General features: G+C 41.5%; 1 protein-coding gene and 1 long non-coding RNA gene across 2 annotated transcripts; both read right to left on the bottom strand.

The window, feature by feature from the left end:
• Positions 1 to 1177, bottom strand: LOC148185160 (uncharacterized). Its single transcript, XR_015771906.1, has 3 exons — positions 1027 to 1177; positions 330 to 437; positions 1 to 183 (listed from the first exon to the last, which is right to left on the bottom strand). It is a non-coding gene; the product is annotated as an uncharacterized LOC148185160 (long non-coding RNA).
• Positions 1178 to 7320: 6143 nt separating this feature from the next.
• SMIM13 (small integral membrane protein 13) lies at positions 7321 to 19235 on the bottom strand. Its single transcript, XM_005525292.3, has 2 exons — positions 19073 to 19235; positions 7321 to 10766 (listed from the first exon to the last, which is right to left on the bottom strand). Exons 1-2 carry the CDS (start codon positions 19146 to 19148, stop codon positions 10573 to 10575), a joined length of 270 nt encoding a protein of 89 aa, XP_005525349.1. The 5' UTR covers positions 19149 to 19235; the 3' UTR covers positions 7321 to 10572.
• Between the last annotated feature and the right edge of the window lie 8459 nt (positions 19236 to 27694).

Below are 27694 nucleotides of genomic sequence, written 5' to 3'. Positions count from 1 at the left end.
TTCCTTAAGGCCACAGAGTTGTTTGATAGGTGAGGTTTAGCTCTCCTCCGTAAGCAATCCATATATATCTCTGCCTTGCTGGAAAAGTGTAACATGCAGTCAGACACTCATTTCCAGGAAGAACATGCACCAGATGTCAGGTTAAGTGGCCTTTGGCACAGGAAGGGTGGAATCACTGAGAAGCTAAAGGAGAGTCAAATGATAGAACAACTCTTAGTTTTGAAGCGTTGGTTTCAAAATTATTTTCTGACAAAGTGAATTTGCTTTCTTTTTCTAGTTAGAAACGTTTTGTGTATTTTTGCACTTACTCTGACTGCTTCTCCACTTACCAGCACATATGCCTCATCCCATTTTTGTCTGGTTTTCTCCTCATATGGGAATGAGGAGGACACAACTGCAGATAGTAAGTGCCTTACATGGTTAGTATGTAGATCCAGCTGAAAGGGATTACACATTTTGGTTTTCCTCTTCACAATATTTGAGAGAAAAAAAAACAACAACCTTCTAAAGAGTTTATTCTCGATGCAGTATCTACTGACATAAGTAAAGCCTTATATCAGTCAAGCACTGCCTATGCAGTGACCTGCAGTGGCAGCACAGGAATAAAGAGTCAGGTATTTAGGCACTGTGCTCATTAGCTCTTAACCAGATAGAGAAGAGTCAAGATACTCCAAAGCTACTTCTGCCCCACAAACAAACAACACGTTACTGGATAAAACAAAAGCACCCACTTGGAGGACAACACAAGATACTGGTATTACCATACAATCCAGAGCACTGTAGCTGACCAGTTTTCCAGCAAGTAATTCTGCCTCAGGCTGTTCTAGCAAGGGGGAAATCCCATAATTCATACATTTCATATGGAGCCATTACAGCTCATCAGCTGCTTATCAGAGGGCCCTGCTACAGTTAAGTTTTTCTGCTGAAATTCCCATAATATGCAGACACAGGAGCCTAGAGTGGCATCTCTTCTACAGCAAACCAAAATCTTTGAAGCAACCTATCTGATTCATATAAGTTACTCACAAGTAATATCTTCAGCAGAAAATGCCAACCTCTACTTCCAGGCAAGGCAACAGAGCATAAAATCTCCATGCCCTGTGATCATTGCTCAGTTTCTCATCCTATAAAAGAGCCAATCAAGTAGAAAAGTGAAATTCAATGTTTCCTACATGAATGCACCCATGGTTTCCCAGGAGAACATTGTGTGACAAGCAGCTAGAAGGCTTTTTAAGCAAGCTCTGTTCCTCAGCAATGCTGCTTGTCCACAGGCTCAATGATGAAGACGCAAGCCTTACATACACAAAAGCCACAGCTGTGGCTCCATCACCAGCTGATATCTATTTTTAAATCTCTCTCCACACACACAGCAGCGAGTCCACCAGGCCTGATTTGTCTCTAGCTCATGTATTTTAGGTGAAGAACAAATAATACCTTTTGAGCAAGTAGGAACTAATTAAGTCTTCACAGCTTCCTTACACAGATGAAATCAGCTACAGGAGGGTGGGACAGTCTCATACCTGCTGGCTGCAGCTCAAAGCCCAAAAGCAGAGCCCAGCTCGGATCTCTGCTGGTCCCGCTCGTGTGCAGGGCATCCCAAGCAGGAAAGGCTGCCATCTCCTCCCATGTGCTGCACTGAGTGCTGGCTTCTTACTGACTGTTCATAGCAGTGAATATGACAGCTGCTTGTGAAACAAAGGAAAGGTTTTCTTCCCTCTCAGTGTTGGATACCTTTTTAGTTGAGGGGATGTCTATGTATTCTATTGGTTTTATTCTCCAGGCATTTCTAACTATCAGCCTGACAACACTTAAGAAAGGAAGAACTTCCCAGGTGGCTCAGACCATGGAGCACACAGCTCCATATTCTCTTTCTGAAGGGGCAGGTGGGTCTGCTTAGGATACATTTGCAGGCCAACTCTCCCTAGTGCTCACAATCATTGGATATTGGATGTTAGGAAACACAGCACTGACTAAACCTCTTGTTACCCCATGAACTTGGAATTTGCCCATGGAAGAATCCATTAGTTGGTGTCTGCAGGTTCACAACCTTATCTTTATTATATCTTTGGCAGTAGATTGCAGGCTTCCTTTATCTAAAATGTAAGTGTGAAGTGTTTACCTACATGTGGGGCATCCCACAAAATGTGTTGCTGTAGCCACCACTGAAGTAAGTGCTTGGTGGTCCTAGAAAAGACACTGCTCCTGTCATGTACCTGTACCTTGAGACAGTGTCCTTAGTCTGTTGTGTCGCTTTCTGAGTGGGAAGCATGCACTGAACCCGCCACCCCCACCACAATCCTCTCATCCTAGCACTTCCTTCCTTTCCTTAGGACAGGCTCACCTTGCTGTCCATCATAATTATTTTTGAAGCATCCTCAAGTCCTGGTTAAAGTGTTGATGATGAGCACATCTCCCCTAACATGAACTGAGAGCAAGGGTCTTGGAGAAGGGACAAAATACAGCATCACTAAAGCATTTCCTGGTTTTGTAGATTGATCCTGGCTAGTCAGCCATGGGCTGGACAAGAGAAAGATAGAAGCCCTATCTTTTTCGGCCTTAAGCACCACACATACAAAAGGTTGGCTTCAGCTCTTCCTCCTGCTGGCCACAGGGCAGAGGCTTCCTCCTCCTGTCCAAGCAGGATGGGTGGGTGGCCACAGCTGCAGTGGTCCAGAGCATTGGCAAGCATCTACTTTCAGTGGCATTTGTGCTCCCCATGGAGCTGCCTGCTGCCAGGCAGAGGAGTGGTGTAAGAGCCAGTGCCTCCCTCAACCCTACTTTGGTGTTACAGACAACCCAATTTTTAATCCTAGCATTTGATCTCAGTTTTGACTTCCACAGTCTCACAAGCACTAAAGATCACTAACACAAGAGCAGCAGCCCTTCAGATCCAAACAGCAGATGAAGACTCCTCAGGCACACACCTGCACAGCTGGAATAAGCCTGAATTTCCCTGGCAAGCTACACAGACTAAAAAAAAAAAAAAAAGTTGTTTATTTGTTTTTAATGCCAGCAAATGTCTAAGTGTAAATGCTACATTTGCTAATGTGGACTCACTATAAATCTTGAGTAATAAATGAGGGACTCAATAAAGGGAAAATAGGTTTCTCCAAAGCCCTGTGCAACAAAGTGCTTCCTCTTCCCTTAGCCTAAATACAGTCATCACCAGTGTAACTCAACAAGGCTCCCACCATATCTCTATCCCCTTTGAAAAAAACTAATTTTTTCAAAGAATTTTGGTCTTTAGTGCATGGAAGATGTTACACAGGCTCTCTGTCCCCAAGCCTAATATTAATATTGTGCTATTAATATTATATTTTATATTAATAGTAGGCTTCTATTGGACTAATGCTAATATAAGACTTTGGGAGAAGATTTTAAAGTAAGCTGATCGTGAGCCCTTGTTTTACCTGCTCAGTAACTAGCAGGATTTAGACCAGCTTTGATGGGATGGAATGTCATATCATATTTCAACTGTGAGAAGCATGAGGATGCACTGTCAAGAACTGGTTTTGAAGAGATCTGGACTGCAGGTAGCTTGCCCTTGCCATCAGACTGGGGAAAACCCCCACAAAACTAATACTTTTCTTAAGCTGCTGTAAACACTGGTACAGTATGTTTGTAACTCTAAGAAGTGCTGCTGTGGTGTTTTGTAGGCTTCTTTTTTGCTTTTTTTTTTTTTTTTTTTCTTCAGCACAGTGAGAGTTAAGAAGAGCAGACTTCTCTTGGCATTTTTGAGACCTCCCTTCCTGAAGCAGATAGTTTGAGGTCACTTTCCTTTACAAAGTAAAGCAATGCACCACTGCCCCTATACACGAGGCTCCATGCATTCCCACAGAATTCTTGGCATGCAATATACAGCCAAACAAGAACCAGGCTCAGTTCCTACAAGCAGCTGCCCTTGTACTTTTCAAACCCACTAAAGAACAGCAGAATTATTATTAATAGGAATAAAAAAAATAATAAAATAAGCGCGACAGCACTCGCAGAGGAGCTCAGCAGCATCGGCCCTGCCAACCGTCCCCAAAGCCTGGCGGCCCGTGCCATCTAGTGGTGACACACGCCCTTCCCACCCAAACTGGATACTAAAACCCTCCAGGATTTTACTCTCTATTTCTTTATTTAGTATTTCAGACCGGTTCTGCACTGTCCGGTTCAGGGATAAGAGTTTTCCACTATCTGTGACATCACTTCAGGGCTCAGGAGAAATGTGAGGACATCCTGGAAGCAGGGAACAAGGAGAAGCAAAATCAGGTCTACTCTCAGTATGTGAATCTTTTGGAAAATGTAAAAACTAAGGCTGCAATAAGTGTCACTGCTAATACTTCAGTGCCACAAATGTTAAATGAACCTCGTGATTTTGCCCAGAGAAGCTGGGGATACCCCATCCTTGAAAATGTTGGGTTGGATGGTGCTTTGAGCAACCCCGTCTAGTGGCAGGTGTCCCTGCCCATGTCTGTGAGGGTTGGAACTAGATGATCTTTAGGGTACCTTCCAGCCCAAACCATTCTGTGATTCTATGATTTTGGAAAATAAAGAGGCTAACACAGAAACTCAGTAAAAGACCTGCAAAAAAAAAAAAAAAAAAAATTTAAAAAAAGAGCCACAAAATGAAACACACAGCTCCCTGCCTTGGCAGGGATCTCCCTCTGTGCTGGCCTGGAAGAAAGATGAAGGTTTCCCCACATGGCTGTAGTACCCATGCTGGTTAGTGTTTGACAATGTGCCCCCAACCCAGTGACACCAGAGGTTGATCAGACTGCTTCTGTTCTTGGAAAACCAAAAATCAAGTTGTGCCAGGACCAGAAGTCACAGCAGATGTGGTGTCACCCAGCCACCAACAAGAGAGGGCTTTAGGGGATTATCAACATTGCAGAGATGCTGCAGACCTGGCATGTCCAAGCTAAGCACATCCTCTGCCTATGCCTTGCAGACACCTGCACCCTGCACCAAGCTCAGCCCTCTTGCAACCACCCAGGTCACCAGGCCGCATCTCTTGCTTCTCCTGAGGATGTTCTCAAAGCAGGGTCTTTCCAGAATCTGAGGGGAGCAACTCTTTATATTTATAAAAACTGAGACCAGTCATGTTGGGAACAAGTGGTCTGCAGGAGACAGATTTTGATGCATTCCACCATGGCCCAGAAATTGCCTAACATTTTTAAACATGTTAAGGGCTAACAGCTGAGCATCTGGCATCAAAAGGCTAATTTACCACAGGAACTGCAATTAACTCAAAATAAACAAGAAGTTCTCACAAAGACAGAAGGCTTCTGATTAAGTCCTTAAATAAGAAAGAACAGGGTACCGTGCTAGGAAGTTAAAATATTGAGTTTAACAAAAATTCAGCGTTGACACAGCCCCAGTGGTTCAACTCAGCACACAGTAGTAGCAAAACCTGCTTTAAGCCCCATCCTGTGTTACTTGTGAACAAACAAATTTGCTGGAAAAAAGGCTTTCGACTCCCTATAGAAGATGCTAAAATACTCTAGTGCAGATGAGAGGAAAGAGATATGACATGGAACAACGTATTCTCCTTTGCAGTGCTCTTAGGAAGACACAGGTTTCATGCAACTTCTCATTTTGAAACTTCACTGTGACCAGCTCAGAAGGCTGGATTTTTAGTAGTGTGGACAGAAGTCAGCTGTCTGAAATGTTCAGCACACCCAGACCCAGGGAGAAGGATTCAGAGGTACGTACCTCTCAGGCCACAGATCCCACATCTTTTTCTTCCCCTTCTCAGTTCAAGTACACTGCCAGCATTTGGGGAGAGTCACGATGGCAGTACACACAAAACAAGCCAACAGAGGCAGGTACGCCACAAATAGTACGTGTACAATACTTTGACAGCGACTGCAGAGTGGCCACATTATGGTCCTATCCCATCTTTCCCTACATATTAGAATCTCTCAGCTACCAAAGTTAAAGGAACATTTGTGCTATTCATTTCATACTATGGAAACTGAAAAGCCCTGTGAATGGAAACATATGGAAAATAGAGCCCAAGACATACTTGATAGCAGTGTCCCCCTGTGTGAAAATAATTCTTTTGCCTGGAGTCCAACACTGCTACATGTCAGCATTAGCCCCAGACCAAATGAGAGCCTTTTCCCAGACGCTATGAAGCAGTGCCAAAAACTCTCCTTTCCATCCAGCTTTCAGAGATAACACTGTGATTACAAACACCCACGGATGATCAAAACATAAGAGCTTCTGGTCAACAAGAAGAACACAGCCAATATTCACATCTTAAACACTGAACATAAAGCCCAGCATATTCACATACTGCCAACTTCCAGTCTGATCATGGATTAAAAATGTTCATGTAAGTATAACCCAAGCAAGATGTTAAAACTGTTTGTATTTTTTGAAGATTGTGTATTTTAATTACAGAGACTCAAGGCCACAGGAGACCCCTGATAGTACACAGGCACCCATAGGGAAGGCTTAGTACCAGTTAAAACAGCTTTTGATGGAACTAACTTGGGGCAAACTTGTACAACACCACCTTTATTCATCCCACTGGAACGGACCACAAAGGGGTTCCTCGGGATCAGCGCCAAAGCAGAAAAGCAAGCACATGTTTCACATGTACCTGACACCAGTTGCCCGTCACTGATGGTTCTCACTAATATTAGCCTCCAACACACACCACCACATAAAAATCCAATTTTCTGAGGTGAAAAGACCCAGGTGCTCACGTCACATAACACCAAGACATTTTGCTGCACTCCATTAGTTGCCTTTTTTTGCACGTGAGAAGAGTAGGACAACAGCAAAACAGTTGTTTTCTCAAGAGATTTAAGATTTTTCTTCAAAATCTTCTTTTAATGTCTGTTTATTAAATAAAGTAACCCAGGATACAATGTATGCATTTTACTTAACAGAAGCAGTAAGGGATGAAGTATGTTCTCACTTCAGATGTACTCCTGTACATCTTCACTTCCAAAATAAGAACTTGCTACTTCACCAAGACACTTATTTTAGAAAAACTAGAGTCTACAACCAATCTCAGAAAGATCAAAAAAAGCAGAGTGGGGAGGTGGCTTGATTTCTTTGGGGTTTGCTGTTTGTTTTGGGTTTTTTAGTTGCTAAAATTAATTTACAACTTTCAAGATACAAGGCAGAAAAACCACCTTTACTAACAACAAACATATACACAAACCTGCCCTTTAAAATGAAGTCATATCCAGGTATTACACCAGCTAGAATGTGACCTTTGATAAGTCCTCTTTGTAGTGTTTCACACTCAAACAAGCAGTCTAATTCTATAGACAAAAGTCCATTTAAAAAAGAAAATCAGAAAATCACTCAAGTCAAATATTCATATCAAGTTTGGTTACTTTATTTTTCATCTGTGCAGTCAGTTAAAAGAACAGTTAATGACGAAAACAGACAACCACAGAATCTTTAGGTACAGTTCTGTAACACTGAAGAAGGAAATGACCACACTGAACACATTCTTTATGCTGGTCATTTCCAAATGAAACAGTAAGGACATACACAGGTCTAGTTCAGTGTAAAACCTGGTATTAAGCAGCAATGTGATCACAAATTGCAACACTGTCACATACAACACAGGAAATTACTGCTTATTCAAAGTTACACAGCCCCTGCAACAAAGATGATGTATTTAAAATATGAACCCAAAATACATTCAAGATAATGGCTGCAACAATAAGGCAATAGTTTTAAAAATAGATCCCACTGAACAAAACAAGACCAACTGTGTCACCTGTTGCCTTCATAAGGTTTCAGACTTGGACGGGTGAATTAAAGTTTAAGTGCTTACCCACCACTAACATTTCAGAAGGACACTGGTAAGAACACCTGAAGACACGAGTGACTGCCAGCAATCACAACCCAGGTCTTATCACAGGTATGCGTCCCATACACACAGCTTCACTCTTACATGTTTGCATGAAGGGCCCTGTACAGGAAATCTGTACAAAGATTTCACTACAGTTTCCTTCAAGAAAAATTATGCATTTACAGAAGACATTAGCATTTCAAAAGTCCTCCAAACCACATTATATAATATACCTTTGGCCTGCTACTAGTAAGATCATTAAAGCTATACACTAGGCAGACAGTGTTATTGGCAGATACATCACAACAACTTTAAAAAAAATAGCATCAGCTGTTTAAAAAAAAAGAGAGAGACTGAAAATAACTTTGGGGAGTAAAATGTACACCTACAGACAGCATGGAAGGGAGAAAGAAGTTGTTTGGCTAGAGCAGATGAGCTACCCAGAGGTTCCACATCCATCTTATTGCATATTTGATTGGTGTCCGTATTCAAACCCACTCGGATTTCTCCTTCATTATATTGCTCCAGAGTCTTAATTGTTTCACCTTCAGAGCTACCCTGAACTAGCCATGTATATTGCCATAATTTCACATTTCTTCACAGCTCCTAGAAGCAGGGACTAAGTTACTGTTTTTTAGCCAGGGACACTACAGGCATCAGCCTTTTGCTGTCTTCTGTGCACTACAGTCCAGGTAAAGTGAAGTGCAGTGAAGTGTCAATATCCTATGTCAGTACAGAGTAAGTATCTTTATTTGTAAGCCTATCTTAGCAAAGCTTACTATATTAGCAAAGCTTAAGACAAAGATGTTAATTTCTTAAGAAAAATGTCTCAGTACTTGATTAGCACTGCTAGACTGGAAGTCTCACTGTGTGACAAGACAAGCACACAAGAAAATTGTGGCATTAAGTTGTGTGAGGCAAACTGAAAGCAGCAGGGAATAGAATCTGATTGCTTTTGCTCAGTTTGAATAAATGGGAATTTTACTAATTAAAAAAGAGAGAAAAAAAGAAAAAACAATCAACCATCATGAGACATTTCCTTGCCAGCACACAGGGCAGAGGAGGAGACAATCAGTATTTCAACATGTGTTTACAGGATATGTGTATAGCACTGCCTAACCATGCTTCAAAATCTAACCTTATGCTTAATATATACAAGCTAGCAAATGAAACAAAATCTTTTAGATTCCAACGGAAAGTCAGGGCTGATCTTATTTTATATATTTTAATACTGAAACATCCAAATAATTTTAAGAAGTTAATGCCCCTCATTGGATTTTGATCACTGTTCAAAACTAACAAACTAAAACATAAAGGCACTAACAGAGTGCTCTTTTCCCAGATGTAGGCCTAGTTGATGAAAAACCTAAATGCTGCTGGTTTTAGCCATATAACTGAACAAAACCACAATCTGGAAGCCATAGGTTTAAGCTTCTTAACAGCTGAAAATACAATACCAATTTTAAAGTCCTGATTAAGTTTTTATACAAGGAACAGTGATCCAAACACTACCACATATCCAAACTTCGAGAGAAAACTGAAGCTGTTCAAGACAAGAACTGTTGGTAGTTCTCTCTCATACACACATCAGAGGTGGTACATGCATGTTCCTCCTCTTTCCAAAATCTCATGCATCAATCTTCAGAGCTGCTAGATAAACAGAAGTGGAGCTCTTCATTCTGCAGTGAGATGTCAAAATAGCTGTAGAACTCATCCTCAGAGAAAACAGGAGCAACTGCTGATTACTGGTAAAAATCTGTAAGTCCTCCAGCAAACATGAGGTACTGAACTCCCTGCTGGAACACTGTCAGAGGGTCCCAGCGATGTCTGACAAACTTGTAAGAGAGTTTTAACTGCTTCTAGGAAAAAGTTATGTTAGATACCAAATACCTGATGTAAAGGTGTACAAGGAGAGCTAAGAGAAGTGCTCAGTATCCAAATATCAAAGATGACACTTCAGAATTTGAAACAGTGAGTAGTGCATAACCCAGGTACCTTCCCGTCTCCAGCATAGGTTGGACTTGGAGTAAAAGGTTCAGGAAAAACATTCAGAAGCCTAGCAGGACTGTTTAACTTAAAATCCTTCTTCTATATCAAAACCAAGAAAACAGGTCTTGTCATCCAATTGATTTCTTTGCATCTCCTTTTTTTTAAAAAAGGGGGAGAAAATAAAAACTTTCAAATCATGTGCACCTAACAGGATTTTTCATATTTCATTTATACTTTTTATATATACAAGAACTTAACTAAAATCTCACTTTCGAATACATTCTAAAGCAGGATATTCTTTCAACTGATTTTTTAGTTCATGTGCTTTCCCAAGGTTGAAAAAATATATATATATTCATATACAGCTAAGGAAATAAAACTCAGTTTCACTATATGTAGTTACAGTGCTGTAAAGAAAAAATAATTTATAAACTATTTCAAGTCTGAAATGTTTACTGTGTTCAGACTAATTCAAAGGCTAAGCCTATGGTCCAGAACCTGTTCTTCTGCGTGCTTAGACGGGAGATACAGGAGCTCAGCATTTTTGTGATGGAGATTTCTCTCCACCCCTCCATTCTTCCAGTATTCTGTGACTTGCTGCTGAAGCCCCCCCTGAACCTCTACCGCAGCAGCATCATCCATCGGTAGCTCAGAAGTACAGGTTCACAGGTATCAATGTTACCTCAGGTCAGTTTCTCAGTAAGATCACACCACTGGAGGATGCAGTGCAGAGGTGTTAACCATTCACAGTTACTCAGAAGTTCAGCGGAGTACTTTTAAGTCGTGTCTTCCGTAGGTGCCCTTCGCTGACGAGCCGATTTCTGTCTGCCTCTCTGATGAGAGGGCGGAGTTTCCTGTTCAGTTTCAGTTTCTGAAGGCTCGTTGTCTCCCTGCTGGGACCCCGTATCACCTATCAATTCTCTCAGGAATTTGAATTTAGACAAAAACAATTGCCAGACCACATACCATCCTGCAGAAGAAATAAAAAAGGTAGTGCTTAGTTACTTCATACAAATTGATAGTCAGCTCTCCGGCAAAATTTATCACAAAAGAAAAAAAAATTGATCCGCTCCCATCCTCTATTTGCCAACCCCAACAGCCCTCCACAACATATCCACTCCTTTTTACAGGCCTATAAAAACCAACTCAACTTCATAAAGTTCGTCCTCATCCAGAAGCAACATTTAAGCTCCAGGAAAAGCCCTACACATTCCAAACTGAACTGTCACATCAAGTGGGTGAGTGCTCACCATCGCAATCGCACAGATGAAGGTCTTAATTGTCAGGAAAAGGTAAGTCTCGTGGTTAGATCTCAAACAAGGACTCAAGGATTCATTGCAATGGCACTGTGAAAGCACTAGAATTTGTCCCCTCACTCAGCAAACACTCCATTCTGGAAATTACATATTAAAAGTTGCATTACATAATCACTATTAAGTACACTTGCTTATACCTTCAAGTTAGTATCATATTTTATAATAAAGCCTATTCTGAAATGGAAATGATCTTCCTTATATTCACTAGAAAACCACATTCCCCAAATTCAATTATATCCCTCACCATGCCTAAATCCCACTAAAATAAAATGAATGCTCTGTGGTAAAACTATGTTCTGCTCCACTGTTAAAATACTCCAGGTCCCAAAATTATGCAAATAAAGAGCTGAGATGGCCACATTTCTAGAATCTATCTTTAAAATTACACCTGCTGCTCCTCCTCCTCTGTCTTGTCTAAATGTTTCTGTAACAGGCAACTAAAAAAACTTGAAAAAGCAGATATAAATATATCTAAACCTAAGCCAGAATCTCCATTATAAGAGAACCCACCAAACAGGAATACAACTTCTCTGTGAAATACAGTTAAGTGGAGCAAAATTTAAACAGCACATTGAAAACAAATGCTATACAAACATTGCTTGGAACACCAACACCCATCTGGCCTGCACAGGTTTATATATTAATAGTCCCATTCTCAGTTTGGTTCTTGCCAGCTATTTAAGCCTATACTGCTGACCTACTCAGATATTAAGAACCCTATTTTACAGGGAAAAACTGTCCTCCCAGTTACACAGCTTCCAGCAGAAGTAGACTTCTGGGAATGGATAACAGGACATATTAGAAATGGGGGAGAAAGCCTAACTAACTAACTAACTAATAAATAAATAACATTTATATAACCACAGCACCTCTGTATTTATTCTTCCTCTGTAATCACAGTCAATACAGGCAATTTATTCCTTATGACAAAAACAAGATCACACCCTTCTCCTCCTTGCTGGAATACTTTTCACATCCTGCAGTTTCTTTAACTTCAGTAACCTCTTCTCCTGAGGAAACTGAAGGCAAGCTTTTATATTACAACCTTTCATAATCTAAATTAATTCCTAGAGCCTACACAACTATTTCCTTTCCCATGAATACCTAAGCCATTAAATGACTTGTGATTAAATTGAATCTGACATCCTGCAAATGCATTACATTCTCTTGCACCTAAAAAAATAAAAAAAGATGGTAGGTGGCTGAGTTTGGCTTCTCTTTTCTTTCAGAAGTAAAATTTGAGGTAGCAGCTCTTTGAAAGGTGCTTCCACTGAAAGGGGAGAGGGAGGAGGATGAGCCAAAAATATTCAGGGTGATCCCAGAAGGGTTTTAGGGCCCTTTACAGAAGCATGACTTGAGTATATTTGGTGTACATAAATATTCCATTAAAGGATGTATTTTAACTTTAGCTAAATAAAGTGAACCACATGATTCCTCTATCACTGCAAACAGGCTACTTAATACCCAGAATTACTACAGGGTGTGTGTTGGGGAAATACTAAAGAATGAACAAACTTCATTCACACTCTCAAAAAAAGTATTAATTTCTTTTCAGTGTTTGGTCTGAGTTAGAGAGCAGAGCAGAATGGTCTCAGTGTCCAAAACCCCAAGTACCATAAATAGACTTTGGACCTCTCTAGCCACAGACTACAAACAAGACAGTGTAAATAATCAGCCAACGAGATTGGTTCTAGCAAGCAAACAAACAGACCAGTGGTAACAGGCAGGTGAAACAAACCACAGTGCACTGGGGTGAAAAGAAAATTGCAACAGGCTTAGCCAAAGGTAATAGTGGGAGGGCAACCAGGCTTGAAAACCAGAATTTCAAAAACCTCACGAAGTCTCCTAGCCAGTGTCAGAAACGTTTATGTACAAAGTAATCGAAGTAGAAAGATTTCTTTCTTTCACTTGCTCTAGTTACTGTGCCAGCTTGGATGAAGTTTAAAAAAAAAAAAAATTTAAAAAAAATCCCAAACCAAACACACTTGTCCAAATCAAGACTGCCTACTCAGCTGAGCCTCTCTGTCACCTCACTGTTACTAAATAAATAAGAATTTCATTGGAAATAACCAGACTACTAAAGAATAAGTCATTCTGGGTAAGAAAAAAATCTCTCCAGCAACAATATCCACTAAATACATCATTAAACAAAACCACACACACAGACACAAAGCCTGGAAGCAGATTAATATTGTCTCTGATCAGAAGGCAATGCATTTTCTATTACTTTCTCATTCTCTTAAGAACATTGCAAAATGGTAACACCCAGCAGTGTGCCATACTGAAATGTGTTTTTAAAGAAAAAAGTAAACTAATTTAAAATACACACACAAAAAACGGAAAATAGGCATCTCTAGGCATTCTTGCCTATATGTAGCTCAGTTCGTAGCTCAGTTTACCTTTGCAGGTTTTTTTGCTGTAGAGCTCTTCCTGGACAGGTAACTGACACCATTGGTTTGCATCTCTAACACCTCCACTCTGTTCAGGCAAGCTGTTCTCAGAGAAGTCCTACTGGTTTAGCTTCACCACACACAAAACATTTTACTATAATTAATCTTTCAGTGCTTGCTTTATTTTCTTTGGCTATTTGATTTACCTTTTGAAATCATCCTTAGCTTGATTGAAGGAATCCGGCTGTGGAAGCCAAACAGCACACCCACAACACTCCTTCAGCAAACAAGCAGTGATGACATGCAGACTATGATACATATTTCTACACTAACTGGCAAAAGAAGTTGCCTCTCAAAGCAGTAAGCCAGGTCAAACACACATCAGCACAGCACAAAGCAGGGTATCCAGCTCTTAATGTAGCACATCAAGAGCTGAATCCAGTGTTGCAATCTTCCAGTGTTTTGCAGCTAGGCAAAACAGCTTTGTACAGTTCAGTACTCATTAAAAGCTGGGAGCCAGCATCTCACTTTAAAATGCCACAGCCAGATGCCATGCAAAGACATGTAAGCCACACCTGGTACCGTGCCATCAGTATGTCAACCCCTCTCTAACAAAACACAATGCAATGTGTTTGTGAAGATGGGGCTGTGAGTCAAAGCCTTTGACTAACACAGAGGATGTGTGTAACATCCATGCAATTCAGCTGTTAAACAGATCTTATGATTTGACTAGACTTCATCAAAACTACTTTTTCTGTTCCTTCCCACATCAGCTCTTGGGTCTTTGTAAAGGGGAAAGAAGAAACAGTGATCCAACTACAGAGTTACTCCCGCTCCAAAAGTGAAGGATAACAAGTTTCAGGCCCATCTATTTCAATCACAGTTCACTGGCTTGTATGCAACAGCTAACAGAGTTTTCTTTATTGGAGCACATTTTCCTCTTCCATTTGAATCAGGAAAAGCAAGCTAAAGAAAACCCCAGGGTTAATATGGAGTGCTGGGGAAAAGCAACTTGATTTTCCTTATGTGAAATACAAATGAAACCAAGAAAGGCAGGACGGTGATGCAATAACTGCACAAGCCAGAGAAGATTGAGCTTTCAGTTCTGACCCTGCTGAGGAATTCCTGTGCAGTCTTGCAAGATGATTTTACTTCTGTGTCCCTACTGATTTGAAAATAGGATCCTGTCATGCCAGAACATGGGTACTAATTTAGAACTGGGGTATCACCATGGTGAATGTTGCCTATATTCAAATGCTGAAGTGTCCATCACAGAAAATCCTAAGCAGCTACAGCTGCAAAAAAATGAGCATGGAGCTAGGGATGCTAACTTGAAATTTGGGAGAACAGTGTTCTTCTCTGAGCTCTGTTAGACAACTCCAGCAACCATGCACAAGCCACTTCATCCACATCTCTGAAAAAGTGCAACACTAGTATACTAACTGCCCTAGTGGATGGCTTTGCTATGGAGAGGATCAGCCTGAAGGAAGCACTCTGACACTGGGATAACAGAGGACATCAGGTGACATGGTGTTTGGCTCTGCACAGTTCCTTAAATCTGCTCCCATTTAATGCAACACTACCACTTGCTGCTTGCTGACTGAGCAAAAGGAAACTTGCTTTCTTCTCATCTCCCATTAATAACAGTTTCAAAACTCAACTTCAAATTAAAGGATATTTTCTCTTTATAAGTGGTCTAATCAAGCATGACTTTCCTCATCTGTTAAGGTATTTCCCAAGAATCACTCACTGAAGATAGTTACAAAACTGTTTAAACAAAGCATTAAAGAAAAGTTATTCAGTCAGAATTTAGGGCTGAAACGTTTTCCCATCTGCAACTGAATTCACACTTGTGAACCACACATCCATTTCAGCACTTAAGAGTTACATGATTTTTTATTTTAAGGTTGTATGTCTCAATCTGCATTTCATTAGCCTCCTTTGCCAAATGAGATGAACGTTTCCATCTGTTCCAGTGAATGTACTTTGGCAATTTCACTTGGCTTCATGCATTACTACACTGGGAAAATAAAACAAATACACAGAGGTAAGCAGCACTAGAATTCACCTTGGCTGGTATTTTATTTTATCCTATATCCTTGACTATGTACAAGTTCCTCCCATCTCAGAAGTACATGGAATACATAAAAGCAGCAATAAGACCACCAGAAAATCAGAAAAGGTAGGAATAAAAAAAGTGGGAGCAAGTTATCTTAGTCCCACTTTTAAAAGAGCAGCTGAAAATTTGCTGTGTTTACAGTACCTCAATGGTTTCTATGTCAGATGTGATCAGTTTACAAATGCTAGCTGCAAGCTTCCCCTGCTTCTTAACTAATTCAGATTAACACTGAAAGTAGCAGTTGCCAGAATCCAGACATGTTTTAAAGAAAAGGAAATCAGGTCATTTATTCAAACTACATTTACAGACATAAATGCCTAATTCACACTGCTGAAGAACCAGCCAAAGTAACTTCTGATAATTTGTGCTCTGGATTTTGTCTTCTCACTTTGAAAAAATATGGTAAAGTAAATGTTTTTTCTCATTATTTAAGTTTTGATAGCACTTATCACGTCATATGTGAATGGGCAGAAACCCACATGATCCCAGGATGTTTCCTGGATATTTAAATTTATTACTCTCTGCAGACAATCACACCATGAGTCCTCTTATGAGCCACTCAAAATCCAAGTCCCACCTCTTTACACTTTTACCCCTCTTCTCATAAGGCTGTTTCAACACCTCTTGTCAGATGGCTGGAAAATATTCTCATCATCAGATCAGATCAGACTTACTCCAGATTATATCCAGCCCTTCCTATGTCAGATTTGTCCATTAATTTGTATGTCTCACTGGCTGGCCTTTGCTCATATCCTGTCACACACAGCACTTAGGCAGCTTCTTCTCCACCTTCTTACCAACAAGTCACTATTCTTTCCAGCCTTCCCAGGGAAACTGCCTGTCACTAGCACAGATAAACAATGAAGTTCAAAGTACTCTTTTTTTTTTTTTTTCTTTTTTTCCCAGTAGTGGTCTTGACACTGTTTTCCTTGAATATTTTCCATGGCAAGAGAAGTATAAGTGTATAACCAATATGAATTAATTAACAAATGCTGAGTGATGGAAAAATAATTACAAATACTATAAATCACTATCAAATCCCACTGAGACACTTCTAACATGGTAATGGTTCAAATTCCTCCCCAAAAAACCCAATGAATGTGTCACAACCTTCCTGTGTTTAGTACATCTGAAATCTAGGTGACTTTAAAGCAATCATTTTATAAAGTCTGACACTGATTAAAGTAAAATATAATAAAGGATTCAAAGCAAAGTATTCATGGAGTTCAAAATGAATATCCAATATGTAACTCCAAACAGTTAGGTATTTACAAGCCACTTAAAGTTATTAATTACTTCTGCTTTCTTTAACCAAGAAAGCACTAGGCAAATGATTGCTGGCAGTCAAATTTAGTGCTTAGCATTTCAGTTCCATTTGTCATATACAGACAAAAGGCCTCAGAAAGGCCTGAGGGAAATTATGCTTGTTTCTGAGTTTGAACAGCAGGTTGCAAAATTGTATTACTCTTTCAGCAAGATACTAAGATCTTATATGCATACTTAAATATAAAAACCCTAGCAATTACCATGCTGCATCTTCTAAAAGTCGAAAAGTGGCCAGTCAATACCTAATGAGGGTAGAGAAACTTGAATAAATATCTACTTAGGTCACTGTTTAGTCTGTAACAACAGACAGTACAGGACATGAAGGAAAAGAGCACAAGACCAAGCAAAGCATAGCCTTGCAGTTCCAGTTATCAGTATTTCACAGATTTCCTCACCCAAGATAATGACCAAGATGCTGACCTTTCTTCCAGGAACTTTAAATGACAGAAGTTTCAGCATCCAATATATTCCTTGTTAATGAGCTTGCAAATTATTTTCCCATTGTGTAAAGGACAATTTTTTTGTTTTCACCCTGTTGCTTGACCATTTAACTTCATGTACTCCAACTCCTCTTATTCCAGTCTTGACAGATCTAACCTGTTTAGAGTTTCTTCGTGCAGAAATAATTTCACAGCTCTCAACAAAGAATTGCTAAGGAAACACTGTCTTTTTAAAAAGAAACTAGGATTTCAATTTTTTAATGAGGTAATACACTTTAACAAGAAAATACACTGGGTGAGACACATGCACCAAGATGATTCCTATAGCAGTACAATGACATTTTCTCTTCTGTTTCAGGCTTCTAATGTTTGATTTGCCTGTTTGCTAGCTACAAAAGCATTACAGAGATATTTTAGAAAAATGCTTGAAATTACTTCAGCTTATCCTTTCTTTGGGATAATAGCCACTCAGTTTGATTCCATTATATTTCTCCACACAAAATACATGTGTATACATGTCACACATTCTATGTGCCTTACTTCATACATGTTAATGCTGGTTGTCACTCCCCATTTCACTATCCAGTTCCTTGATAATGCAAAATATTTTCACAATGCTTTGTCTTTTGACAACAATTAGCAGTTTTTAAACTATTAAACATCAGTCTTCATTTTGCTCCCTCAGTTTTTCAGAGACCACTTGTAAACCCACCTGTCACCAAGGTGCCAGGTAGGATTCTAAGTGGTTCTAAGTCTCACAAGACTCTCATCACATATTATGGCATAGTTTGAATTCACTGGCGTGGTTTTTGTTTGCTTTGAGAGCTCCAAGTTCCACATATTGGCCACAACATTCACACGCTGCACTGCTGATACCTTCCAAGAACTCCAACAGACCTGGAAGCCATCCCTCCCATTGAAATAACCCTCCCATTGAAATAAAACAAACAAAGCAAGTCTTGGATGAATCATCAAGGTTGGAAGAAACCTTTGAGATCATCCAGTCCGACCATTCACCCAGCACTGCCACTGTAACCCCTAAATCACTAAAACATCACCCAGAGCCACATTCACCTCTTGAACACCTCCAGGGATGGTGACTACAGCACCTCCCTGGGCAACCTGTTCCAATCCTCGACCACCCTAACAGTGAAAAAATGTTTTTCTCATATCTAATCTGAATCTCCCCTGTCTCGGTTCAAGGCCATTTCCCCTTGGCCTCTCACTGCAGGCACAGCAGATGAAGAAAACCTCCGAAGAGCTGCCTTTAATCCATTCTAGCAAGCAGATCTCACAAGCTGAGGGATGCCAGTCACAAGTTTACTTCCGGCAATCGCTGGCATTTCAGATCGGTAGAATCCGCACAGGGTGACTGCTCAGGAGTCCGATCACTAAATAAAGCCCTCAGTTTCACAAGAAACGCCGAATTAAATACCGAAGTAAGGTTCCGGCAGCATATCAAGGCTGGAAGTGACTCGGGAACAAAGAGAAGAGGGCGCTGCGCACCACACACGCTCCCCCACACGCCGGGGCACGGTGCCCTTTTCCTTCCCTCAGTCAATCGGAGCCAAGGGGAACCACCACAGATTGCGAGCCCGGCGCGGCGGTGCGAGGGCGGCCGGGGAGCACCAGCACCGCCCGCCGCAGCCGGGCCAGCAGCCGCCCCCCCGCGCCCCGGCTCTCACCGCACAGCATGAAGAGCAGCACGCAGGCCAGCGTGGCCACGATCACCAGCAGGGTCAGCCCGATGCTCTGCCACATGGCGCGGCCGGGGGAAGCCGTCAAGGGCCGGGCCGGGCCGGCGGCCGCGGCAGCCCCGCCCCCGATCCTCCTGCCGCCGCCGACCGAGCCGGCGGGCAGGCGGGGCGGGGCTCCCGGGGCATCGCGCTGGCGCGGGGCGGCGCGCGGGACGCGCTGGGAGTTGTAGTTCGTCTTCCTCCTCAGGGGCCGGAGGGTAAGGGGGATCCCCGCCAGCGAGGACTACACGTCCCGGTGTGCCCTGCGGTGGTGATGGCGGGGGGCGGTGAGGGCTGTGTGAGGGCACGGGGAGCGGCTGTTGTGGTAAAGCCCAGGGGCGACGGCTGGGAGCCCAGAGCGGGGCAGAGAGCCCGTAGGACACAGGGTGGGGTGTGATTCAGGGCCGAGCTGGACGGGGCTCTGGGCAGTTTGGTGGAAAGTGGCCCTGCCCAGAGCAGCGGGGTTGGAACTGAATGATCTTTAAGGTGCCTCACAACCCAAACCGTTCTATGATTCCATCACTCTATGACTTAGATTTAGGGATGGGGCAAAGTGATCTCTTAATCCTCTTTCTCCCTCTTGCCATTCCTGTCCTTGCGTCCCCCCAGTAGGATCGTATAAAGGAACAACAGGAGTATCCAGGCCTCAGTCAAGGAAGCGGTTCTACACCTCGGCGTGTTCGAACTCCGCCTGACCTTGGCTCTTGCCCTCTGTTGATGTGATGGTGGCACATCAAAGCTGGCCCTTCCCACTTAAAAGAAATCTGAGGAAATAGATTCTCTCAGAACTGTGAGATAATCTTGATTGTGATACGGACTTTGCTGTTGGCACTGGAAAAAAGTTATAGCTTTCCTTGGTAGTGTGCTGGTTAATGTTTCTAAAACTACTGGAAACGTGTGTAAATCCAGTACTACAGAAGCTTAGTTTCCCGTGGGCATGCCACCATTGTAGTGACACGTTGGAGAAAGCTAGGCCAGTTCTTAGTTTCTTTTATGTAGTATTTAAAAAACTCCCTGTTTAAGCAAAACTAAAAATTCATTGTTTTCCTGGACTCTGAGCATGCCACATGAATCCTCCTTTCAACCTACCTGTAAACCAAAATTACCTGCACGTGCAGTCCCACATACACATCCTTAAATTTGCTGTCACTTCACCAAGAACTAGAACTAGAGTTCTTTCTTTCTCATCCTAGCCTTCTTTTCCCAACATTCCAAGCCCTGTTTAATACTCTGCCTGGAGTATTAAAACACTTAGCGTGTCTTTTGCAAGTATCATTTAATTTGAAACATGTTTTCTGTTATTTTCCAAGTTTTAAGTTTGACATGACTCCCAATCTGTAAATGTTATCACAAGTCTCGCCTCAGTACTTGTTACATATACTTAAGCGAGGTTTCTTTTGTACTGCAAAGCAAAGTAGTAACAGTTGCTACCATATAATTTTTTAAAAATTAGCTTCCTCCTAGCTGCACTGTTCTGATTTTTTGCTTATCATCTGCAGTTAGAGTAAGTTCTCTGGATATGGGACTGCTACCTTCTCTTTTCTGTAAAATAGCTGTCACATTTTAGAGCTATTAAAATATTCCAAATATGTCATCCTATGGTTCCAAACTGGTATAGTACTACTACTACTACTACTACTACTACTAATAATAATAATAAATTCATGTCACATCCCCAAGCATTGCAGAACCAGCATTTGGAACTGAAGAAATAATTAATCTTGGAATCAAGTAATTTTGGAGCAATAAATATATGTGATCAATGTATATAGGTCTTGAATATACATGCATATATATATACACACACATACATGATCAAACATATATAGTACTGCTCAAGGCAATATGAAATTTCAGGCACACAGTGATTCTTGGGTCCTGTGTCCCATGCAGGGCCAGGAGTTGGACTCGATGATCCTGGGTCTCTCCCAACTCAGCATATTCTATTATTCTAATAGACTAGGAAGTAAAAAATGAAAACATAGCAATTAGAGTTATCCTATGTTCTGTACAGGTAAAAGCCTTCTAATCAATGTATATTCCGTTTGGAAAACCTTAATTTTACTTATTTAGGTGTCCCTTTCTCTAGTTCATTCAGCAGGCTTGTCACCTTGTTGAAGGCTATCAGGTGAGTTAGGCATAATTTCCATAAATCTGTGTTCACTAGTCACAATTACCTTGACATTCATGGTTTCGGAGGCCACATGAATTCCAGGAGGATTTTCTCTATGACCTTGCCAGGGACTGAGATGAGGGTAACTGGCCTGTAGTTCTCCAGACCTTCCTTCTTGCTCCTCTTGTTGACAGAAGAGATGCTTGGTTTCATCCAGTCTCCAGTATTTCAAAGCTAGTTGAGAGTGGCCTTGCTGTGACATCAGCCAGCTCTCTCAGCAGCTGAGGACACAGCCTCTCAGGCCCTGTGAACTTAAGCTATTTCAGTTTTGTTTGAGTGTCCCCTAACCTGGTCCTGCTCCACTAAGGATAAGTCTTCCTAGCTCCAAACTTTAATCTCTTGCCTGAGACTGAAGAATGTCAGTATGGATGAACTACTGAAATTGTCCTCAGGACAGACATAAAAAGGGCTTTCTGGCATAGTGGCCAGGGCACTTCAATAGGAGATAGATCTATAGGTGAGGGGTAATTGGGAGTGTTACACCGTAACCAAGCCATGAGATACAAGAATAAACTCTTCCTCCTCCAGCCATTTGGTCAGCACGGTCTTTGTTATTCTGTATTTCCCAATGCATGAAATAAACCCTTTATTTTGAGCCACTTTGTGTCAGTTAAGATTTATATGCAGCTCTCCATCTGAATGAAAAAACCCAAACATATTACGTGTATTTTACCTAAGACTTTTCTTCAGATGAAAGTTAAATGACATGAATAAATACACATCTATCCCACTAGGTATCATTTCATGCTCTAATGTGCCAAAATCTGTACAATAGCAATGATGATGCACTTGGGATAGGTGAGCTGCCATGTGAATATTGTTTTTGTCAAAACCACATAAAATCACACAGAAAAGAAAACAGAACTACTGTTGGAGACGTGTAACCAGGTTTTCTATTCACTGAAGTTCAGATGCAACGTTACTTACACAAATCTAATCTTGGTGTACCGAGTTCCTTAAGTGTCTATGTGTGATGCGGAGTCACAGAATTGAATATAGCTCATCCATTCCCTGAGGAGGATGGAAAAATCTCACTCATGACATTATGACCTTTTAGCCATCCTCTTGTTACATGCTCACTGCATACTATTGATAGTCTACATTGAACACTTTTTCCTGTGATGCTCAACACTGATCAATCATCCCACATCTTCTCTCAGCATGTACAACCACAGGCACACTGAGCTATATTTTGGGGGGATGGAAAAGAGGATGCTCAGGCCATCAGGCAGCAGAGGACTGAAGCACCAGACTGGTGAGGGGGCACTCAGGGGGCCTCTGTCCAGCAGTGCACCAAACCATGGGCTGGCTCACAGCAGCAGCTTTTGACACGTTTCCTCAAAGCAGCAAGGCCCCACAATGCTGTGAATAAGAGAGCTAAAGACTCTTTAGCGCAGGGAAGAGGGGTGCAGATGCTGAGGGCACAAATCTTATTTTCAGGGTGTGAGAGCTGACGTATCTACACCAACCAGTTATTTCACAGCAGCCAGTTAACCACTGTTTGTGTTTGCATAGCAAGACAAGGGGAGGGATCTTATTTTTCTTCCTTCACCTGGGAGAGGGCTGAGACAGACAGACACATTTGAAGTATCAACTGATTTTTGATTGCCCCTTCTGGCCTGCTTTTGAGCTGGCTTGTGGGGAAAATATCATGCCTCCCTTTATTTGTAGCACAGCTTTTGCTGTTGTCGGGTACTGTTGCAAGTGCTCAGCAATGCAACAAACTCACACTTGGTTACCTAGAGGGAGACAGCAGAAGGAAGAATTACATCATTGACTAGCTGTAAAAACTTACATGTAAAAAGCATAGAAACTATTCTACATAAGGCATTTATTGTCCTGAAAAAGAATTTCAGCCACTTGGTTTTTGAGGTTTTTTTTTGTCCTTTTCTAGATTCTTGTGTCATTCATGGCCTCCCGTTTGTTTATTATCATGCGCACCCTGCACTGATGAAGTGGGAGCCTTGCCGACGGCTATTGCAAATAAGTCTTAGTAAAATTAATATGGGCAGGAAGAGCAAGTTAAAGTAATCCAGGTGGTTTTTGCTCTACAGTGTCCTAATTTTTTAATCCTTCTCTTGGCACATACAGTATCTCTGAAGGTAACTGGCAACCATATCAGTTACTGGAGCCAAAATAATGTATAGGAACTTGACTGCCTATCAGTTGTACCCCAGAAGCCAGACAGGTAGGTATAGTTCATGGAGAAGGTGCAAATTGTAGCCCCTTCTGCTATCCAGAATGTACTTGTTGACCTTCCCATTCCTTTTGGCATTAATACATTTCTCTTTCTCTAGGTGGAAATACAGAGGAACAGCTTCCCCCTCTTCCCCTCTGTGTTACACTGTTACTCATGACACCCTGAGTTCTTGGATGCAGGACTCAACATAGTGAGACCACGGTCCCAAGCTGGGACCTCCACAAGCTACCCTAACACCAAATACTAGTGGCTGTAAGAGAGAACATTCAGGTTCATCCACAATTCACAATTCACAGCAGTTAACACCCCCACAAGTTAACACTCCTCACAAGAGACATGCAGACAGCAAAGAACTACGGTCTTTTGTAACAACTCACCTTCAGTATTTGCTTTTGAGCTCTCATACTTTTCCCAGTTCTTGGCTGACTTAAATGAACGGCACAGACTATTTGTGTGAAGATGATAAGCCGAAGAGGGATGAGAAAATTCTACTTATGTTAATTTATAGAATACAAAAATACATAACTAAACTGTATCTGTGATGGCAGCCAAGGACTTTTCCTGTTGCAAATGCTTTCCAGCTTTAGCCAAGCCTTTTAAGAGTAAATACCAGCAGTGCTGGTTTGTATCCGAGAGAGGGTGCTAAAACAAAATATTTACTACAAAAACTTCAGAGCTCCACAATTGCTCGATTCAGTGCTCCTGCCTGCATAAATTTATTTTTACTTAGTTTTCATTTTACTTGCTCGCAGCTGGCAATTTAACACAAGCTTTAGCTTTACAGACATATCACACCAGTTTAGTTTCAAAGCTGAAAATAACATCTAGAAAGAAATAACCATACCAGAGGAAAGCAAGGGAATAAACTTTCAAATTTTCACTTCAGCCTGATTACTCAGATTTGATTCCATGCAGTTTTATTACTGACAGTTCTGACTTAATAAAATTAATGAAAATTAACAAAAGTTAAGTGAAGGAGGAGAAATTTAGGTTAGATATACAGAATAAATTCTTTACTGTGAGGGTGGTGAGGAACTGAAAGAAGGTTTCCCAAAGTAGCTGTGGATGCCCAATCCCTGGCAGAGGCCAAGGCCAGGTTGGATGGGGCCTTGAGCAAACTGATCTAAAGTAAGGTGCTCCTCTTTATGACAGAGAGCTTGGAACTAGATGATCTTTAAGGTCCCTTCCAGCCCAAACCATTCTGTGATTCTATAAAATTCTGTCACACTGACTTTGTAACTCCCCATGGTGTCACTAGCAAAATCAAAATCTGCAGGTACATAACCATTGTCCCGTGCCAAAAAAATTAGAAAAAGAATGGATAACAGAAGAAATATATCCTCTTTCATCTGAGCTAGATGCTCAGAGACAGAAGAGACATTTCACCAGTGAGTTAGATAGATGCTGCTGACAGGACAATTTTGTGAAAGAGGCATGTCCTGAGTTTAAATTCCAAACTTCGGAAGAGGTCATGGTCAAGAGCAGTGACTGCTACTAGGTGACATGGTAATGGGAGACAGAAAGACTTTCCTGAACTAAAACTTTCTCCTGCTGATTGAAACTTAGTGGGAGCTGAGTGTTGGTGGTAGTTGACCAGTGGTACCTTGTCCACTCTGTTTCCTACTGAGCTACAAGCCCAGTGGGACCTATCAGCTCTGAAGTCATTGCAGCTCAAGGGTGCTTTTCTTAAGATGCAGAGATATCCAAAACCTGACTGGGCACCACTTTGGGCAGCTGGCTGTAGGAGACCCTGCCTGAGCAGGTTGATTAGACCAGATGATCTCCAGAGGTCCCTTCCCACCTCAACCAGTCTGTGATTCTGTAAATTAGGTAGTTTGTGATAAAGTACAACCTAGAACAAGCCCTGGACCAGCAGTGCTCAAACTAACTCCCTGTGGTATTGCACTTTGAACAGTGGTGGTTGTGTAACAGCATTGCCCCAGAATGCAGTGCTGTTTAAATTGCCACTTCTTACTCTGCTTGTTTTCAGGGAATTTCAGCTGGAACTAAGCAAGTCTATTTGTTCATATGTCAATTTATTTTTCTGCCTTTTATCTCAGGACAATATGCTGCTCAACAATCACTGAAAACTGGCTGGCAGAGGTCTGCTGTGCTTGCTGCTTGGGATATAACTAAATGCATGGCATCACTCTCCCCACAAAACATATGAATCCAAATCCTGCCACAGCCCTTAAATCTCCAAATTCAGGTCATTAGATAGGTGTTAAAAATATCCATGATGCTATTACAGCTTCTCTTAGATGCCACCAGAATCCTATTGATTCTTCACTGGAGACACTATTGTTTTTATAAAAAAGAAAGTTGCTACCATCGAAGGAAATAGTTAAGGAAAAAAAAATCAATTCGTATGAATATAATGTGTCAGGAACAAAGAACTGAAGAAATTAGAAATGTGACATCTTTACCAAACTTGAATATATATTTCCTTTCTGTTTTAGACAAAGCAAAACAATAAGAAAGACAAAAATACCTTGTATTACCATGTACTTAGGTCTAGATTTGGCTTGACACACTAACCCAGATTTTTTTAGACTATAAAGAAGTTGGAATAAAAATTGTGAAGCCAAAGCATTGCAATGCACTGGGTCACTTCTATGTTCCTCTGTCAGTCAGCTTCCAAACCTCTACTTGCTCTGCAGAGTTTTTTGGACAAAGAGGCAAATTTTCTGTTTAGAGAACAATTTCTCTGGGAACAAAATAGGTATGAAAAATTATTTCTCAGTATTTCAAGGTGGTTTGTAATGACACACAAAGAATTAAATTAATAACCTATGAAGAAGATGAAATAGGGGGAAAGCTGGCAGGTCAACCTCAGGAATTGTGGGAGTTAGTGTAGATTAACATGATGGAATTTGGAAGCTTGAACAAACAAGTTTGTGTTTGTAAAAGTGGGTTAGAAGTTACATAAGGAGACGCTTTCATGTGAGTCTCCTGGGAGTATCATTTCTGGCCAGGCAGCATCCCCGGAAAAAATGCCATCCTCACTGCCTTTGATGGACCTCTGTGTCTAGACCCAAGAGAAAGCTAGGGCTGAAGTGGTACATGGACAAAGAGCCAATTGGGAGGGAAATCTCCAGGTCCAGAACACCAGTGCTACATTTTGGACAAATACAGCATGTCTGTACATCAAGTACGCTTTAGCTTGTGAAGATGACACCAGTCCTGCACCACACTCCTTAACTTATTGAGTCTCCTTAACTTATTTCTACTGTTTGTCCCACTGAAATTAGGAAATACATCTCTGGGCTCTGATCGACCAAACTATGAACACAGAAGTGAGAAGGCAGCTATGGAAGTGCATGTATGGATATGTAATTTCTTGACAAGTTTTCCTTTAGAAAATAAAATAAAAATGAAAAATATTAATCCTTTTTAAGAAATATTATTTTGATTTCACATGCCAAATATTTCTTTATTAAAAGCAGGGATAAAGAAGCAGGAAACTTTCAACCAACTTTGGCAGTTTAAATAAATGTTTTATAGTAGCTGTAAGACTTTGTTAGCACACAAAAATGAGTTTTGAAGGTGTGAGATTCTGTGCTTGTTACTCTAATCACAAAGCCACTTCTATCCCTGACTCTTTTTCTGCTGTGCGTCAGTGGCCGAGTTGTGATGGGATCAGTAGCTCCTGTTCTGTGTGATTTTTTTGTTTCCTTTCTAGCCAGCCTCAACATTTGCTCATCAATCCCTCCCTAACAGACAGATCTCCTGGGAGATGCCAACAGTTAGAATCATAGAATCATTTAGACTGGCAAAGACCTCTGAGATAATTGAGTCCAACCAGTAACCATTAGGTGGTGGATCTCACTTTGGCACAGCGTGTGGAAGATTCAGGGCTTCAGGTTAGAGGAGTTCAGCTTGTAGACCAAACCCAAGTTGAATCCAACATATTCAGTGACCCTGTCTGCTCCCAGAGCGGCCCGAACAGTGAATGGAATCTTCCCGACAGGGTAGATTCCAACAAAGGCAAACGGCCACCATCTGCCGTGACAGCTGGGTGGGTGAGGGAACAGCACAGCACAGCCTCTCCCCCTGCTCTTTGCTCTGCTCCCCACCGCATCCCCATCCCTCCTCTTTGCTCTGCCCTCCCTCGGCGGAGCCCCGGCCATCCCCCCCGCCCCGTGCCCGCCCTCGCCGGGGCCGGGAGGAGGCGGTGCCTTATAGGGAGGGCTCGGGG

The sequence above is a fragment of the Pseudopodoces humilis genome, chromosome 1 (assembly GCF_049639895.1).
Source record: "Pseudopodoces humilis isolate 2021_Gansu_Grassland_sample_001 chromosome 1, ASM4963989v1, whole genome shotgun sequence".
NCBI classification, from domain to species: Eukaryota; Metazoa; Chordata; class Aves; order Passeriformes; family Paridae; genus Pseudopodoces; species Pseudopodoces humilis.
Note: the sequence above shows the minus strand (reverse complement) of the source record. Positions and strands in the feature narration are given on the sequence as shown.

Coding starts and splice junctions, on each gene's coding strand:
- SMIM13 (XM_005525292.3), bottom strand. CDS start 19,148: ATGTGGCAGAGCATCGGGCTGACCCTGCTGGTGATCGTGGCCACGCTG. Junction 10,767..19,072: donor GCTGCTCTTCATGCTGTGCG/GTGAGAGCCGGG, acceptor TTTCTTCTGCAG/GATGGTATGTGGTCTGGCAA.